Source organism: Bacillus rossius, chromosome 3, assembly GCF_032445375.1.
Source record: "Bacillus rossius redtenbacheri isolate Brsri chromosome 3, Brsri_v3, whole genome shotgun sequence".
Lineage (NCBI taxonomy): Eukaryota > Metazoa > Arthropoda > Insecta > Phasmatodea > Bacillidae > Bacillus > Bacillus rossius.
Window position 1 is genome coordinate 115,366,680 of NC_086332.1, and position 17,442 is coordinate 115,384,121.

Sequence of the window (17,442 nt, forward strand, 5' to 3'; positions counted from 1 at the left end):
GAAGCCCCTGCTTTGTAACTGCAATCACGTGGCATTAAAATATGTGCCGCAAAAATGCTTTTAATTATTTTTCAGTTTTAGTTAAAACTTTCTAGCTAGAAATCGGTACATTATGCTGACTAGGAAGTGCACAGCAGTGTAGTTAGCAAGTTACTTGCAGTACAAATCACCGCCTACGAGCCAAGTGAACCACGTTGGGTTGATGATCCACACATCACTGGCTAGTTTGCAGACTATTCTGGCACCCTCCCGGATAGATTTAGACACCTTAATACGCACTAGGCTCACCCCAGGTGAGTGATGGGAAATGGCGCCCATTGGACGGGACAATTTCGAAGAGAATTCAAGTACCTTCGCGAAAAACCGGCATGTGATAGGTCAACAAGCACGAAACCGCCATTTTGAACGTGCGACATGATCAGGGTCAGGGTCAGAAAGGGCGGCGACGAGCGAGCCATGGACAAAGGATCCCCTCCTACCCCGGGAGACAGTCCTGACAAGCGAAGTGGCCAGCAAATCATCTCCCCCTCCCACACCCTATCCTATCCCTCACGCACAAAAACCAGCTACCACCCCTCCCCTACTCCGATCTCGAGCGCGCCCGTTATGTAGCGGCAGTGACCACGCCTGGCCCCGCTCCCTAAGCGCCGCACATAGTTCGAGATTAGCAGTGGCGCACTTCAACTGTCGACGATAACATCAAACCTTACGACCAGCGACACAGGGAATGTAACACCCACCAACAGGAAGCCCACGCATGGGAACTAGCCACACTTGCCGACCCAGCTCCATTTGTCACTCCACGAACTACGAACGACGTTGCCGCAGTTCGGCGGAGCGCTGCACGAAGACCTGCAGCAATGCGAGACGCGTTTCGAACAATGTGGAATACCGGATGACGAGTGGGTGAACAGACTAGCGAACAGCTTCGAGCTCAGACCGGAACTTGTGGAATCTCTGGGGGAGATTTGTCATTGAATGGCCGGAATTCACGGAACTCTTCACACTCCGTTTCAATACTGGCACACTTTTACGTGCAGTGCATGTCGAAGTTTTATGGGAGCACACAGTGGGACAGCGAACTATTCGAGCATTTCATCGCCCACAAAATCCAGTTGTTCCGACGAATTTTGCCGGGCATCGAATCCACCAATGCACTAGGTGACAGAGATGCTGCATTATGGGGTAATCAAGCCTTCTAACAGCCCATATAACACATTCTTAGTGCTTGCCACCAAGAAGGATGGGACCCTAAGGTTCTGTGTGGACTTCCAGTTGATGAATGCAGTCACCATCAGGCTAACCCCACCGCCCCCCCCCCCCCCCACCGCCCCCCGGTTCCCAGATCCAGCATCGAGGCCGCCATAGCAGGTCTGGGCAGAGCCTGCGTGTTCAGCACGTTGGATTTAAAATTCGGCTACTGGCCAAGTGCCGATACAGCAGGACGATCGGGAGAAAACCGCATTCACGGTAACAGATGGTAGATGCTTCCAGTTCCGAGCTATGCCCTTTGGACTGATATGCATCCCAGCCACGTTCAAGGCCATGATGACCCGAGTGTTTAGAGGGCTACGTACGACAGTTTGCCATCGCTTACCTGTACAACTTGAAAGTGTTTTCAGAGACATGGGAGGTACACAGTCACCACCTAGCTTTATTAATGACGAGACTGGCCATTCATCACCTAATCGCAAATCCTAAAAAATGCCACATCAGGACACAGTGGACCCAGGGTGGATTTTCTTGGACACCTAATCAGCTCAGAGGGAAACGGCCCACAATCAGACTATCTACAAAAAAATCAAGGAAACGGAAGTACCTCGCACATGCAAGCAGCTCAAGCGATTTATAGGCCTTATAAATTGACTGTGCAGCTACACACTGGGCTTCTCGCATATGATAGCCCCACTTACTGCCTTACTGTCACCACAATCCCAGTACTGATGCAGAGAGTTGCAGTGATCGTGATAATGATAGTGACTGTGGTTCTTAAATTGTTAATAGTTTTGGTAGGTAACCTTAACTAGTAAAATAATTTATGTGCAAACTATATTTGAAGATGTGTAATCAAGTGACCAGCAGGTTCCCAAGAATACATTAGATTTATTTGTAAGGATGTCATTTCTTTATGTTATTTAAATCTATTTTTTTTCTAGAATTTTGAACTGGAAAGCAATAGGTCAACGTATATGCAAGTGGACCTACATTCGGGACAGTGCGGTGCTCACCTGGCAGGAAGTGCTTGACGAAGGGGCTGCCCTGCACGTGACAGCTGCCAATCAGCACCGAGATGTGGTACTGGCCCGCGTGCCGCACCGTGAACTTCACCACCGCCACGTTGGCCGCACTGGGGTCCGTGCCCCCCAGCTCAGTGACCGTCGCCACCCGCCGCGCGCCGTCAGTCACCTCCACGAACAGGTTGTCCGTGTCGCAGATGGGGTACGGCTGTCCGTTGCGCTGGTAGAACTGGGCACACGCGTCGTATCCGTGAAGGGAGTCGGCAACCAGTTTTAGAAGTTACAACTTTTGTTGTATATTTAAGTAAATTTTCTGTAAACATTATTAACTTGTTAATTTGATAATTCAAAATTCAAGTTACTTTTCAAAAGAGCTCTAATGTTATCTCGCCGTCGCCGTCATAAACATTGCTTTTTTGTACAGATTTTTTAATAATTTGTTGATAGTCAGGACACACTGTTGATGAATCTAAGAAGATGAGTTCTATTCCTTGATCAAGAGCATGTGAAAATTTTCATTTTGGTAAGGGGAGGGGGGGGGGGGTAAGGGGATAGAACCTCTTTCCATTTATTGGTGGGAATGATAGATTTTTTCAGGACTTCAGAAGGGGGGAGGGAATATATTTTTTTTACTGTGTTGACAGATTGACAGCTAAACAAATTCTTTGAAACTTAAAACTACCTTTTCCACAGCACCGGACCTGGTGATGTTCTTTAGCTTCCAAACTGCAGAACGTATGGGCCAACCTCCACAGAACGAACGTGGCAAAGAAATGTTACGTGTAGTGCATTTTTCTGCTTGATTACGGTCATGAAAACTGAAGTGAACAAGTTCCCAGCACTATGGTGTTCCAAACTGCTCCAAATGACTCAAAAATAATTGCATGTATCTTTGAAAGAATTATCTGAAGATAATATCCGAGGTTATATGGGGTAATGTATCACCCTAAAGCCGGTAGTAATAAGTACCTTTGGATAGTTACCAGCAAAACTAATTACATCAGAAAATTGAGGTATGAGAAACAGAAAAGAATCAAGCCTGTTCATCAGCCTAAAAGATAACTCAAAAAAATAATAATAATAAGACTTATATAAATACCAGGTGAGGTGGTGCTGTGATAAAATAGTAGACTCACATTCCAGACTACACGGGTCCGAGTCCTGGCCAGACCAACGTGAACTCCGTTTCCATTATATCCTGAAGCTACATATTCCAGCAAAACTCTGGTCAGGTTCCGTACCATAGACCCTGGTTGATTCATTTCTCGATACTTTAGACTTTTATAGCTGCATGTCAACCATCTTTAATGACCTCTCTGTTGTCAAGATGTAAAGCCCAAATAAAATAAAATATGTTATATATAATATTAAACTAAGCAAAAAATAATCATATACATACGCTGAACTATATACAAAAAAAGACACATGCACTGAACATTAACATAAACTTTTGGTCTAACAAAAGTATGATGTCTTGCTACTAACAAAATTAAACGATTAAGATGTTAATATTATTGAACTAAAAATAAATAGTGTTTCAAATGAAAAATCTACACATAGGAAATATTAAGCATCAAATCGTATTGCTGACATAACTAATATGCTACAGTAAGGTATAAAAAATTTAAATGTTTTATTATTTTTCATTTCAAAATTTATAGCAGAAAACAGATACAGTTGCAAAACAGCTCAAACAAAATCCTTGTGCGAGTGCATTTATATTAAAGACCTAGGTACTTAAGAGTAAAAATCTGCCAAAAGGTTTGCCCAGGTAGAGCTGGATGGCACATATCCTAGTATGTAGGTTCAGTGGGGTGATAAACCTGTCTTACATGAAAAAAAAAAAAAAATACATGTGTGCCCAATGAATAAACTGTAGTTTCAAATATGAAACTTTCAGAGGCAATAAATACAATTTTGATACTTGACCTCAATGCTTATACCTTCAACATTCCTCAAAATGGTAACTATATTTCATTAATATTACATTTAAATTTGACACAGCAAGTTACGTCTGCCAAAAGTTCTCTCATGGCCGGGGCAGAAAAACAGCATACTTGCTTTAACAACCATGGCTACTGTCCTCCCCACTTGTTAAATGTTTAATTAACGAATTATTATGGAGTCCCATCATGTTGTCAGTACATTGGTTGGATTTTATGACATTATTTAAATAACAATTTTTTTAAGTTATTTGTACGTTTTGTTTACTTAATAGTGCATAAGCCACTAGATGTTATATTTACCTGTTTGTTTATTTGTGTAGTTACGTTTTTATGTGTTTTGATGTATTTATTAAGGAGTGCTTGTTTTTTCTTTATTCGTAACTGCATGTTAACGTAATTTTTCTTTTAAGTTTTTCTTGTTCTAACCATGATACTTTGTTTGAACGAGCAGATGCGGAAGTTTGCCGGTTGCATCACAATTAGATAAAGACACAGAGCTCAGAGAGTGCGAGAAAAAGACTCCGGGAAGTTAGTCGAAGTGCTGTTGCCATGCGCCAGTATTGGCTGGTATTTTTTCCATGTATTTATGTGCTCGGTTAAAAATGATGCCACTTAAATGTTTCGTGATTTTTTTCTGGTTGCAATCTCTGTAGAAAAAGCCTTGTTGCGAGGGGCAGGAAATGTGTATGCTGCTATGTATTTGTGAGGGGTGTGCTGTGATTGGCCGGCGAGGTGCACCTGCCACTTCCCTCGGCTGGCACGCAGTTGCAGCAGTGCTGCCAGATCTACTGAAATTTCAGTAGATCTACTGAATTCCGGGATCGTCTACTGAACTACTGAAAAAAGTCGAAATCTACTGATATGTTGCACTTTCTTGCCATTAATTTAAATTTTACTATGTATATTCATTTTAAGTAAATAGTAACATCTTTTTTTTTGTTTTCACGCAACGGAAATCATAGAGAAGTGCACACAAGTGATGTGTATTGACATTGACATGTTTAAAGTAAACTACAGCCTTAAAGTAGTCGTCATGCTCATGTTCAGCAGCGTTTGTGAGTTGTGACCATAGCTACAAGAACAAAATATCTGTGCCGAATGTTGCGTCTCCATGTTATCCATTCATCTGTGGTGTTACCAATCTATAATTGAATATTGTTTGTTTTGATATCTGTTCTCTCATATTTGATGTAACCTAAACCAAGTAACTCATTATAGTTTATAGATCATGGAAAGTGATACAAATCCAAGTTGTTCCAGCAGTGAAAGTTCAGTGAGTGCGAAAAAACGAAAATACCTTCAGAAATATAATGTTAGTTGGGAGAGCAATCCAGCATTTACTGGGTGGCTTTCTATAAGTAAAAAGGGTGAGGGCTATGCATACTGCAAAGCATGCATGTGTGATTTATCTGTGAGTGCTGCAGGCAAAGTGGAAATTGAAAAACACTCTAAAGGTAAGAAACATCTTACAAATGTTACTGCTGTTTCTAAGCAACATACACTGCTTGATATGCCTTCAATGAATAAGAAGATTCAACTAGAAACACAAGTTAAAGAAGGGGAAATACGATTGTCAGCTTTCCTAGCAGAACACAATCTGCCTTTCAACATCATGGAACACCTTCCCCAGCTTATAAAATCGGTTTGTCCTGATTCAACTGTTGCAAGTCATTTGGTTTGCAAACGAACCAAGGCAACAGCTATTGTTAAAAATGTTACTGGAAAAATCAGTAGTCAAAATCTAAACAAAGTGCTGCAAGAAAATAAATTTTCAATCATTGTTGATGAAAGCACTGATAAGGGTTGCATAAAACATTTGTGTATAGTGGCAAGAACAGTGAAAGATTGTACTGTAAGTGATGCATTTTTTGGACTTATACCTGTGCAGGACGCCTCTGCTGAGAGTCTGTATAGGCACATAACCAATGCATTGAATGATGCTGGAATAGCATATAAAGATAATATGGTAGGGTTAGCATGTGATGGAGCTAATGTGATGACTGGAAAACACAATTCACTTTCAACCAGGCTTATTCAAGATATTCCAAATCTATTTGTCATGAAATGTGTATGTCACTCATTTCATCTGTGTGCAAGCTATGCATGCATGAAACTCCCTAGGGCAGTTGAGGACCTCGCACGAGATGTGTACAACTACTTTCAGTCCAGTCCAAAACGTATTAGCAGCTTTGTTGAGTTTCAAGTTTTTGTTAATATCAAACCACATAAGATGTTACATCCAGCCCAGACCCGGTGGCTGTCCTTACAAGCAGTAGTAGTTAGACTTTTGGAGCAGTATGAAGCTCTCAAGCTGTTTTTTACTAATGCTGTTATCACTGATCGTTTACAAGCAGCAGAGACTATTCTGAACATGTTAAATGACCCAGTTCAGAAGCTTTATCTTGCTTTTCTTGATTTTGTTCTCGAACTGTTCAATAAACTTAACAAACAAATGCAAGCAAAAAAGCCTCAAATACATTTATTGTATGCATCTGTGTCATCAGTAGTGCATACATTACTTGACTGTTTCATTTCAGAAGACCATTTAAAATCAACTGCTATAGAAGATGTGCAGTTTAAAAATCCAAAATATTTTTTACCTCTTGAAAACATGTACCTAGGTGCAAAGGTTAATTCATTGTTGGCAAAAGGCATGGCTGGGTTATCAAAAGAAGCACTTCATGGATTTAGAATTCGGTGTTTGGAGTTTTTTATTGAGGCAGCAAGTCAGATATACAAGCGTTTTGACTTTGGAAATGTGTTACTAAAGGAATTTGAAATTTTAGATCCAAAGTGTGTTTTACAAAAGAAATTGAGATCTATTGCTCATCTTGCCTGCAAATTCCCAAACATTGTCGCAGATGATATGATACAATCCTTGGACACGGAGTGGCGACTTCTACGGAACCATGAATTCACTTTTGATGAAAACATATCAACCGAGGAATTTTGGCTTTACGTTAAGAATCTGAAAACTGGGGATGGTTCACCTATGTTTCCGAATCTTATTGCTTTTATTGAAGCTTTGTTATGCTTGCCCCATTCTAGTGCAACGGTTGAAAGAATTTTTTCAACAGTAAACATTATGAAAACAAAGCAGCGCAACTCACTTTCTACAGAAACACTCATTGGGCTTCTACATACAAAAAGGATGCTGTCAAATTCAAATTGTTTTGAGTTTCCAGTTACAGGTGAACTACTGAATGAAATGACTTCATCAATGTACGAGACAAAAAAATGAACTGAAAATGTAAGCTGAAAACTAATTTAGGATTTGTGCTTGACAGTTTGAATTAGCTGTAATTTTGAAGAAAAATGAAATATTATAATTTTAGTATCATTTTGTCTTATTGCATTTTTCATGTATTTGCTTTTTGAAATGAGTAGAAAATAGATGTTATTGTTATGGTACAATTTTTTCACATTATATTATAGCATGTTGTTTTTTCAAGGATAAACTGATAGAAAGCTGTAGATAACGGATATAAATATTTTATGCTAAAATTACAATTGCTTAACACTTTTTGACGCAATATTAGTGTTGTTTTGCGTGTTGTGAAAAATCTACTGAATTTTTTCCAGATCTACTGAATTTTTCTACTGATATTTTAAAATTTCATCTGGCAGCACTGAGTTGCAGGCAGTCAGCGTCTGAACGAGGTACCGGGAGGTCGTGTGTCGGGCGGTGGCTCACATATAACAGATACATGTGAGTTACAGAGAATTTTGCGGCTGTGGTCCGAGCGCTGCTGTACAAAATCAATCTTTTTTATCGTTTCGAACTTTCAACCAGAATATTTTGACCACAGTCGTCGGTATTAGCCCATAAGGATAGTGTGAACTTTGTTCCGAAGGACTGGGTTCTTCGGCTTGTAGTACCGTGAGTTCTTTTGCAACCACGGGGCATAATTACGAACTATCTTTTAATACTCATCCTTCGGTACCTGCGAACCGTTGAGGTGTTGGTTTTTGGAGTCTGTGAAGAGGTTACGTGCGAAAATTTGTATACACTATGGTACATGTACTTGTTTTCGTGGTCGGAAGATGGCCGCCACGAGGACTGTAAATTTTCTTCGAGAATTAATACAATTGCATTGAAGTGTCTGAGAGACATTATTCCAGTAACCAGTCATCTCCAGTAACATTTATTTGTCCATGAAACATGCGTGTTCACTCCAGGCCGAATGTTTTGAGCTATCTGAGATGGTTAGAGTGCAATACTTCCCACCTTTCCATTTTCAGTTAAAGTCAAAATTTAAATTCAAATTTACACAGATGGGCAGAATATGAATATCTTTATTACCATAACCTCAGGTCGTTTGAATTGAACACTTTAAGGTCAGTCTCGTTACTAGCCAATCGACTAACGGTTCTTTAGGTCCCAATTGTTGATGCATTTAGAAGTCAAGTTGTTTGAAAATATTACACATGACAGACATTCTATGGCATTTTGAAGTATGTTGGTAACTTGCGGGTCTCTAGCTAACTAGGACCCAGAACCCTACATGGGAGGCATGCAGGAAGTCACTTAAAGAGCCTTATGATTAATACATATAAGGAGGTTTGACCTGTTACAAGTCATTATTTCATATTTACTTAAAACACCATTGAAATTGGAGACGTTTATAATTGGTTATAATTCAAAAAATCACAACTTCCAGAATTTTTAAATGCTAGGTAAATTTACATTTTTTTTAAGGATTTCAATCAATATCATGCATTAGCTGGTAGCAGCACCATTAAACCCAAAAAGGATTTAGGAAAACATTTAATTCTCCTTATCGGTATTCTCCGTATATGTTTAAAATGTAACTTTTGCAGCTTATAACTCTAAAACGTATTTATATATGTGTGTGTGTGTGTGTGTGTAGGTGTGTGTGTGTGTGAAAGTTATAGGTACCATTCATAACGTCCCTAAGAAAAATGAGTTAGAGAGGACTTGGAACGGGACAAACTTCCGTAAGTAAATAGTTAGTATCACTTGTACTAATATGTTGTGGAGGGGCCGAGACGGGGGCGGTGCTACCTTGACGGTGAAGGTCATGGTGCCCCCCACCACCTGGGGGTCGTCCCACTCGAAGCCGACCTTGCAGTTGCCCGGCAGCAGGTACTTGCCGGTCACATACTGCAGCAGGGTGTGCTTGGCCTCCGGGGCGAGCGCGGGCTGGGTCATGGCTGCCAACGTGACCAGGCCCGCCACGCTCACTGACACCACCAGCATGCCGCCTGCGGCACACAGTCCCCCTTGCTCCTTCACACTGCAGCTCGCAAGATCACCAGTTTCAATTATAAACTTATGTCACTCAGGGGTGGACAATGATTCAATTTTGAGGGAAGGGGAACTGATAAGCAGAGGTGTTTTTTTTTTTAAGTGTGAGGGAGATATGTATGAAATGCCTCTCAGTTAAATAGTGTGTGTGAAATTTTGAAAAATAATAGCTATTTCATACATTTCTTACTTTTTTGAAAGTCATTTTATACCTCCAGTTATTCTTAATTGTAGGTGTAAAGTGTTTGCACGGGAAGGGGGGGGGGGAAATTACCCGCATCTTACCCTTACAGGACCGCTACTGATATCACTACATGGACATTAAATAACATATTTTTACTTGGCAAATAAATGAATATAAAGGAGATTCAATTATTTGATAACACTTAATGTATTCGAATCAGAATTGAAGCGACCTTGTGGGCCAAACACTGTGCTAGGGAAACCTGTTTTTAACTATTATTATTATTTTTTCAAATAATTACATTTTTAACAAACCAAAACTGGAATAAACTGTCCTCGTAAAAACAGGTGATACTACTATGTAACGTCATCACAACCACCCAATGATAGAACACTTTCGTTATAGTTATTATTATAATGATTTTCTATATTAGTATATACAAACATTAATCAAGAGACTTTCTATTCAATTATATTTTTAAATTCTATTCTTAATACTTTTGAGCCCTATCTGGATACATATTGCTACTGTTTTAATAACATTAAGTGCAGTAGTGTTTTCCAAATACAGTAAACTATAGTTCTCTTAACATGCTTAAAGGATCTAATAGCATAACTTATCGCAATTTTAGGACGCACAAAGAAGTTGAAATGAAGTCACTGTGACAGCGTAACCGCCACGCGTACAGTGGACTCCTACCACTATAGGGTGGCAACTATGTGCCCATAGATGAAGTGATGCCTGGGGTCAACCCTCACCACATCAGCAAGATGCCTCAGCAATCACGACCAACAAGCACCAAATAAAATTTCTTTCTAACAGTTGGCAGCACACATATCCTGCACTTGCCAACCTTCGTGGTGCAGATGACTGGGGGGCCATTACCCTGATATCACAATGATATATGATATATTATATTATAATATATATTGAAAATTAGATATAATGTATTATATTACCATACAATATTTTTAATAATGCATTTTTTATGTATAACATTGTTTTGGTAGCTACGCATCCCACAACGAACAGGACTTGCACCAGAAGTAACTGCCACCCGCGCTTCTTGCCTGTGTAGCGGGTGTCCGTCCCCACAGGCTCTCTACTTGGAGCGCACCGCCCAGAGCCGCGCAGTGGAGGGGGTAACCACGTGACTGGGGAGAGGTCCGCCCTTCCCTCTGACCCTCCAGACTGAAGCAGGAGTAACCACCAGGTGCTGGATGGTCGGAGAACACAGGGGAAGGCTGCCCGAGCGCTATATAAACCCCAGCACGTCGGCGACCAGCGGGAGCAACAGGACCTGCCGCCGCCCTGCCTCGACCACTCTGCCCGCACGAATACCGAACTCCGGTATGGGACTTAGCCTCTGCGAAAGGTAAGCTGGACTTAGTCTATTTTTCGTCGTCAGTCAGACTTAGCCCGATTCGCAAGGAGCTACGCCGAAGCGCTACGAGACGGTCAGCGACTACGTGCCAAAGGTATTCAACAACGAGTAGTGTGGCGACCGACAGATTCGTTGGAAAAGTTGTTGAGGAGGGCACTTTGACAATCGGACAATAAGAGCGGGCAACGGTACGGGCAAGTGCATACAGGTGACAGTGTGGTCAGACAGAGGCAGGCAAACAGGCAGTGTGTGGCTTGTGTACACCAGTATTGACACTCGCAATAGGAGTGTTCACTCAGAAGTTACGAGACACTGGAGTGAGTGTGCCAGGTGCGGACATCGCGACAGCCCAGCTCGGGGGATTCGTGGGCCTCGTGGCCTGTCCTTCGCGACTCTTCGCAGTCGTCAAGGGAACTCCAAGTCCCGGGACAAGTCCATCCACGGCGTCGCAAGGGAAGCAGGGCGCTGGATGGCCGGAGCGCGACCAGCAGTGGCCACTCGGCGAGCGACCCCCGGGACAGCAGACCCGAGTGTCCGGCCGTGTTGGACCCGCTACCACCAGGGGTCTGCTGCATGTAAATACTATTGTCAGCCACAAGGCAGCCTTGAACTTGAGACTTTTCAACGCATAATAATATTCTGTAAAACCACTTAAGACATAATATTCTCTTGTAATTTGCCCTATATATATAAACGTACTTTGTGACTCGCTATTGTTTCATAGAGTAAAGCGAGCTTTAGAACTTCAAAAAGATCCCCAAGTTTTGGTAATAATTAAATATGCCGCCATTTTTTGTATCATGGTAATTGTTGACATAGGTATGTGTTAATTTTTGTGTTGGCAGGCAGCTGGTGTATTCAAGCGGGACAAGTCCAAGATCGAATATTAATATTCGAAGATAACTTGAGTGTATCGTATTAACATGTTTATTGTTATCTTGCGTTATTTCATGTTAATAAAACTTGCTACTTTTACAACACAGTTTTCTTGTGTCGCTCTAACTCCCTTGTTTCCCCAACCCGGGGGTAACAACTTCTTAGCTCTCAGTATACAGATTTTGGTAGAAGTATTTTTCGTGAATGGAACGGAAGTCACATGGAACGAAGATGTGTAACCACGGTGCTGCCATCTTTGGCGGATTGCGCCAAACACGTTTATAAAGGCAAAAGGGAAACTTTATAGTGTTGTAACAAGTGGGGGAAATGGGTCTGTAAGGTAGCCCAATTATTTTTATACGTTTTTATATACTACTAATATTTACATCATTAATTAAATCAATACACTTCATGTATATTCACAAATCACTAATTATCTGTCAAGTCCACAGTTGATACTCCTCACTGGAGCTAGGCTTAACAGTAGTTCGCCCGTTACCTTGCACCTGTCCACACACACAGCCTCGCATCACTCAGTCGCACTCGCACGGTCCCGTCGCTCCAAGTCGCGTCGCTCGCAAAGGGGGGTCTCGTCCTCCTCGCCGGTACGAACTCTCGGAACTCCCGCGGAGGCCAGCGTCGCTACTTTTATACCCTTGGCAGTCATTCTGGAACCGACTGGAGTGGTTGTGACGTGTCACGTCATACCGAGTAGACCCGATGCTCGAATCATCCAGAATAACGGCGCTTATTCACGCCACTCCACGCGGCGCCTCTGTAAGCCCGCGGGATTTCTAGGCCGCTAGGCGATAGATAACAGCGCCAGGGAAGGGTGACGCGGGGGCGGTGAAAAGGTGGGGAGGGGGGGGGGGGAATTGGCGAGGCCGGGCCGCTCTAATCCCTAAGGAATGCTGCTCTAATCCCGGAGGAATGCGCGCGTAACGTCAATGGCCTGCGAGCCCGCCAGGCGCCCGTGTATCTGGCGCGCGTCGTGTCCTTGTCTCCCGCGTTCGTAACAGTATTAGTGACTTTTAACAAGATGGGGAATATTTTAATAAAATTCCTTGACGAAAATCAGGTACAAGGCCGGAATTTAGCTTAAATTTTTTAAAAGTATTATTCACTTTTATCGGAGCCATTTCATTAAACAGTTTAAAATTTTGCTCTGCTAATTGAATGATTCAATAGTCGACGTAGATGCTCTGGCAATGAGTTCTAGCGGCGGGTGCAGAAACTACGACTGATTCGCGTCCATAAAAGTAGTTGAAAACACATTTTGCATATCTATTTATCACCATCTGCATTAGTTTAAAAAATTCTACGTTAAATATTTTGCCCGAGTTTAGTATTCTAAGTGTATTTGCAACATGAGAACATATCAATTTGCTTGTTACCGAGGTTAGATGCTACATATCTCCGGCGAGTACTGAAAAACTTCCTCACATGTTGTTGTGTTTTTTTGTAATATTATTATTTATATTTGTAAATATGCTGTGGTTGGTTTTTGTAAATAGTTGTTATATCAATATCCATCTAATTATTCAATGTTTCTGGTGGTGTTTTCCTGTTGGTGTTTGGGCTTGTCTGCGATCCTTCAGGTTGACCACACTGCTTGGTGCAGTTAAAGGTATGAGGGGGGGGGGGGAGGAGAAAGAGACGGGTGAGAGGGATATGTTGGACTCGCAACAGCATAGAAGGCCATGCACACGACTGTGAGCACGACCTGTGCCAAATGGATCGGCAATTGAAATATTTCAGTTAATTTTAGCCCATAAAATTTCACCATGTATCCGACATATGTTATGTTGGTAAATGACTATATTAACTACCAAATGATTATCCCGTGACATCTACCAGGATTTTGTTAACACAGTTATTCAAATGTAAATTAATTTGGTTAATTCAAATTTTTTAGTTATCAATTCAATACATTAAACAATTTTTGATGTGTAAACACCTGTATACAGCATTTGGTAGCAGTGATTTCGTAAATGGAACTGAGTACCTATATTGAAACGGAAATGTGAAACCACGAAGCTGCCACCTGTAGAAGTCTCAGAAATCTCGAAAAGGTGGCGAACCTGCGTGATTATCCATGTATATACATACACACACATATATACATATACCGTACATACATTTGAAAACATAAAGAGATGTACTGAGCGTATTGGTGTGTCAAAGTAAAACATTTCAACAATTATTTTATACATTATGTTATAATTTATAGTCATAAAAATAATGACCACTTATAAACTCTTTAAAATGCTGGCGTTACAATTTTGAAAACCTTTTGTTAACATTGAAATGAAGAGACAGATAACGCAGTGTTCGTCAATAAACACAAATAATTGTTAGCATACATATAGTCGACGCCATAATTTAATTTAAACTGTAAAATCTAAAATGTTGACTCAGCTCAATAAGGTTGTCACCGTACAACTTGGTTGTCACCGTACAACTTGGTTGTCACCGTACAACTTGGTTGTGATGCACGCGGGCTCCAGTCGTCTGGCGCGCGGGAAAAACTTCGGCGGGGTTCGGGTGGGATCGGCCGGCCACGGAATGGCCCGCAAGCTGAGGGTAACTGTATACACCGACAGTTCCTCTATATTTAACTAGTAGTATAGTAATAGATATTAGAGATTTTTAAATTAGTAATAAGTCCTAGATACTAAGTAATAGTCATCAAAAATATATATTTCTAAAATAATAATAAAAAATCTAAAAAAAAATTAAAAAAAAATTAAAAAAAATTAAAAAATATATATATATTTTTAGTTCTTATTTTAGTTTTATCTTAAGCACTGCACGTCCATCCCTGAGTTGGGTGTTTGCATATTTCGTAACGAAATGCCTAGTTTGTAAGTCATTTATCTTTTTTCTGTTTTAGTTTCTTAGTTTTTTAGGTGCTGACTGGCGGCGGAGTGAGTGGTCAGTGCAACCACTCACCACCAGGGGCGCTTGCGTCCCTGGTCACTAAATCCAGTCCTGGATAAAAAGCAAAGCGGACTACGAGTCCAAGTTCCCAACCCCCGCATGGTAGACTCTTTTCTACTCTGTCCAACACTTCATCCAGACCATCCTCTGTCTCCTGTAAACTCCTACACGTAATGCATGCCAATTTGCATCCCGCATGAATGTGCCCAGGGTTTTCCCTGTGTCTATGCAGGTTTTACCTGGGCCCAACCTATCTCTAGTTATAGTCTAGATTTAAGAGTGAGGGGAGTTAGTCATGGCGCCAATCGCTGCCATGGCTGGCCAATCCCCTCCTAGCACATGATGCATGCGACCCTCTCCCTGCATGGCTAATCCCAGCATGACTAGGCGTATAGGCTTCGGCCTGAGACGCACCTAGGTCCCTCCCTAACCCGGACCCCTCCAAAATACACTTAGTTTTAGTTAGGTTAGGAAAAAAAAAAAATCCGCAAGCGGAAACTGAAGTGAACACTTCATCCAGACCATCCTCTGTCTCCTGTAAATTCCTACACGTAATGCATGCCAATTTGCATCCCGCATGAATGTGCCCAGGGTTTTCCCTGTGTCTATGCAGGTTTTACCTGGGCCCAACCTATCTCTAGTTATAGTCTAGATTTAAGAGTGAGGGGAGTTAGTCATGGCGCCAATCGCTGCCATGGCTGACCAATCCCCTCCTAGCACATGATGCATGCGACCCTCTCCTTGCATGGCTAATCCCAGCATGACTAGGCGTATAGGCTTCGGCCTGAGACGCACCTAGGTCCCTCCCTAACCCGGACCCCTCCAAAATACACTAAGTTTTAGTTAGGTTAGAAAAAAAAAACTGAAGTGCTGCCATGTTCTCTTAAGCCCACCCCACACGATGCCCATTTTCTGCTATAACTTCTGTTATACCCATGGGTATAAAAATTTTCATAAAAATTTGTATAGCAGAACCGCAGAAATATTTCTTAACTCCATACACACGATACCTAGAATGCTAACAGAAAACCAGCCAACGCAGTTGCCGACCAAAGCAAACATATCAGGGGAGGATAAACCTGTCGTAGTAAACTTATCGAAATTCTGAAAAAAAAAAAAGTGAAAGTTACACCTGTTTGTGTTAAAAATTATGTAACTTGCGGAAATATTATTTGATATTTTATCTTATATTTTTCATTTGCAAATAAATAACAAAATTGGTTTAGTATTTAAAAACAAATTAAGAGCAATTTTGGAATTACAAATATATTTTTAAGTTGTAGGTTAATTTCAAAATCTAAACATATATAAATTTAAATGATACAAGGGACATTGGGTTTGCTAAATGTAGTTTATGTACGGTTTAAATTCTAATTTTAATTTAATTATACAGTTAATCAAGCTAATTTCATTGTAATAGTAAAAAAATGTTACCGATTCATATATGTTATATATAAGATTTATTGATTACTTATATATTTAACTACATAATTAGAGGAATTGTAACTAATATTTTTTGTAACCCAGTGAGACAAATAAACCCGCACATACCGCGTAATAAATTTAAATCTTAGGTGAAGAAAAACATTTTGCATGTTTTTTTTTACCCTCACAGGTGTGTCGCTATGAAGTATCAGTTTATTCATTGTTAATTTATGGACACTCGTTTCTTAATAAACGTTGGCGTTTTAATTATAAAATTAACTTTTGGTTTAAATTATTTGTGAACATGTGATTTTACTTTACTTTTTTAAAAGTAAAAATAAAATCAATGGACTGAGACACTTAAATGTAGTTAATAATATTATATCATAAATTAATTCTAATAATTTATATTTGCAGAAAGCACAGTGTGTACAATTTAATTATCTGTTATTTAAAAAAAAATAAAAAAAATTGGACTGATGAGAATTCGAACCACATTCAAAATCACCCTTCTACCGCTGCCATCGTGCCCTTAGCCACTACGCTACCGCAACTTCTAAGAATGTGTTAGGAGATATTGGGTAATATAGAATGCAACATATTTTCATAACGTATTTTAAAATTTCCGATTACTTCTTTCTGTGGCAATTTCAGCTTAACAAATATATTCCATAGTAGTTTTATTATTATAAAGTTTCATTTGGCATACCATTACATTTTAAACGTCCCTTAATGTTGACAATACAGACTATATACGGGGTTATATTGCAACACGTGGGTCCGCCATCTTTACGGCTCCAGCTCGTGGGTATAGCAGAAAAATAGAACACGTTCTATTACGGTTTTGGCTAAGACTTCGGTTATGAAAACTTTTATACCCAGAGCCAGACCCCTTGGAAGGGTGCTGAAATGTTACCCACACGTGAGCAGGCGCGCTAGCATAAAAATTACATGAAAACTGCTAAGGAAATGGGTGTCGTGTGGGGCAGGCTTAAAGCCACTTGATTAGTTTGGACTATTCTCGCAACTTGTCGAAGGGAGTTCTGGGGGTATAAATGTCCCCGATTCGGCGAGAGAGAGGCAGAAGCTGAATGGGGGACTTCTGATCACCGAAGAAAGAGACATCTGCGTTAAGGAGTCACGATCGCCGCCTCTTGGACCTATAATTCGGACATTTCTAA

The 17,442-nt window shown here is 40.7% G+C and overlaps 1 protein-coding gene across 4 annotated transcripts in view; it reads right to left on the bottom strand.

Annotated features, from left to right (window-relative positions):
• The window catches only part of LOC134531178 (apoptosis-resistant E3 ubiquitin protein ligase 1), a 404,465-nt gene that overhangs the window by 180,371 nt on the left and 206,652 nt on the right, over positions 1–17,442 (bottom strand). For all 4 annotated transcript variants that reach the window (XM_063366812.1, XM_063366811.1, XM_063366814.1 and 1 more), the window contains exons 4-5: positions 9,210–9,409; positions 2,229–2,466 (exon numbers count right to left, since the gene is read on the bottom strand). In XM_063366812.1, coding sequence (XP_063222882.1) covers positions 2,229–2,466; positions 9,210–9,409 — 438 coding nt within the window. The remainder of the gene's footprint in view (positions 1–2,228; positions 2,467–9,209; positions 9,410–17,442) is intronic.